At 39.7% G+C, this 2,343-nt stretch overlaps 1 protein-coding gene across 1 annotated transcript in view; it reads left to right on the top strand.

Annotated features, from left to right (window-relative positions):
* Positions 1–924, top strand: part of LOC107557891 (MAX gene-associated protein-like) — a 30,003-nt gene extending 29,079 nt beyond the window's left edge. The window contains exon 15 of the mRNA XM_016241467.1: positions 717–924. Within this exon, the coding sequence (XP_016096953.1) occupies positions 717–924 (208 nt within the window). The remainder of the gene's footprint in view (positions 1–716) is intronic.
* The last annotated feature ends 1,419 nt before the right edge of the window (positions 925–2,343 follow it).

Here is a 2,343-nt window from a genome sequence, read left to right as displayed (position 1 = left end):
CGATTAAACATCTTTTTACAGCCGACTCACGAAATCATCTCATCGACTTACAATGTTTAAACTTTCAATAAGTCAGCCGTTCACTTAGATCATGTTAAACAAGTGCAATTTAACCACAGTGAACAACGTTTTTCCCTGAGGTACTTACACTTGAAGAGAGCTGCGTCGCCGCCTTCTGGCGTTCTCGAATATGGCGCCTCCTCTCGCGTGGCCTCATGGGATAGTAAAGTGTCCATCCTATGCATGCTACGGAATTCGGGCGGAAGTAGTAGGTCATCCGGGTACTTCTCGCCTACTGTTTTTCGAATACTATGAATTCGGACGTACTACTCGCCTCGCCTACTGTTTTTCGCCTACTATATAGTATGGAAGTATGCGATTTCGGATGCAGCTAGTGACTCTATACAAATGAGTCACTGAATCATTAACTCACTCAATTCGTTCAAAGATGGGGATTCATTCAGAAACTAAAAATTAGAAATAACTGCCTTAAAACCATTTTAGCTGCTGAAAATACTAGTGTTCTAATCATTTTGGCCACCACTGTACTGTATATATCATCTGTAAACTACTTTTACTTTGTTTTGTTTAGTGAGCCAAGCTCATTCATTCAAAATGCCCATTACCCGATCTCCGGTGATGCCCTGGGCTCCTAATGGCATCAGATGTATTCCTGCAGCTTTGAACCCCACATCATCACGTAACCCTGGGCGTGGCTCAAACACTGTAGCCCCGCCCCTCTCCGGCGCTGAGACGGTTCTCCCGGCTTCTGCTCTTCCGCCGGGGCAGCAGGTGGTTCTGCAGCCGGTCGCAGGTATGACGGGGGTGAACATGTGTCAGTTTAACGGCCAGATGATCCAGCTGGTGCCCATCCCTGCAGCGTTACCTGTGCAGGTGCAGACCGGCGCTGGCGGAACAGGTTAGTGACAGTGCTGCTGTATCCTCAAGAATCTCCAATAGCACTTCTAGAGCCTTATCAAATGTTTTATTTTTTCCTGAATTCTGTGTTTTCCATTTTAATTTTTAAAAGTCTTAATGGTTTTATTAAATTTTATTAATCTAAAAGGATGATTAATCAATTGAATTCACGAAACGTATACAACTGAATAGTTTATTAAAGTTTTAAAAATAATAGTGCCCTGCAAAATGTTTAGTTTTTAAAGTAATCAAATGAAATGAAACGTTTTAAAATTACTGAAACAAAAACAAAAAATATATGTTCCTTAAAATAATGTTATAATAAGTTGTATTATTATTGTATCCGTTGGCGTTCTTCTTCTTCTTCTTCCGCTCTGGAAGTCTATGGCAGCCATAGAACTGCTTGCGGGAAAGTTATGAAATTTGGCGCACTGATAGAGGACAGTCTCAACATTAACCACAGCAAGTTTGGAGTCTCTAACTCCAACCCTCTAGCGCCACCACTTGTCCAAAATTTCACTCATGTTTAGGTCTAGAAGGAAATGTATTGTTTTCCTCTGAATCCTTGGCTCATGCCGAGTCGAATGGACACCAAAATTAAAAAATCGTAAGATTTAATTTTTTTACTGTTTTTAATAGTTCAAAAAAATTGCTTTTTCAAACTCGTCCTAGACTGTTTGTCTGATTTTCACCAAAATTGGCTCAGATCATATTCAGATCATGCTGGCAAAAAGTTGTGGAAATAAATAGGGCTGCCCCCTAATAGTTGACTTACTGTTAGTCGACGAGAAGAGGCTTGGTCGACCTATATTTTATTAGTCGCAGAAAAAATAAATCCACAGGAAGAGGCAAAGTCACGCAGTCCGTGACGGACAGATTATTAACAGCTGTGTGGTAATACAGTACATCAAATGCTCGCCTATCATAATCAACCTCAAATATGGCTTATCATCTGAAATATGTATGTAGTAGCAACTTTACCTGGCTGCTCAATCTAATGTTAATCTAGAACAATGTGCGTTATTCAAGTGTCTGAGGCGCCGGTGCGCTCACGTGTTCATACTTTGGTCATACAGATAAAAGTAATACATCTTTCGAATCTGTAAAGACTCTACGTTTATTTGTGTGCACTCAGAATAACAACGAAATGTTGCGCTTTTGTAAAATAATGAAAGCAAACAGTGTGCGCTTTCTGCCGTCTCTGTCTCTGTGAACTTGAGCGCGAAACTCTCAAACTCTGTGTATGCTTGCCTTGCATGAGAAATATATCTATGGAGAGTGAATTTCACATTTAAATGGAAAACAAATATTCTCTGATTATGTAATCTGTATGAAACTGCATACAGGTACATCCACTACCGCTTATTAGGCTATAGGCAATTAAAGGCTCATTAATATGATATATATATATATATATATATATAT

The sequence above is a fragment of the Sinocyclocheilus grahami genome, unplaced genomic scaffold (genome assembly GCF_001515645.1).
Source record: "Sinocyclocheilus grahami isolate Dianchi unplaced genomic scaffold, SAMN03320097.WGS_v1.1 scaffold623.1, whole genome shotgun sequence".
Taxonomy (NCBI): Eukaryota; Metazoa; Chordata; class Actinopteri; order Cypriniformes; family Cyprinidae; genus Sinocyclocheilus; species Sinocyclocheilus grahami.
The sequence above is the reverse complement of the archived record's forward strand: the minus strand, read 5'-3'. Positions and strand labels throughout refer to the sequence as shown.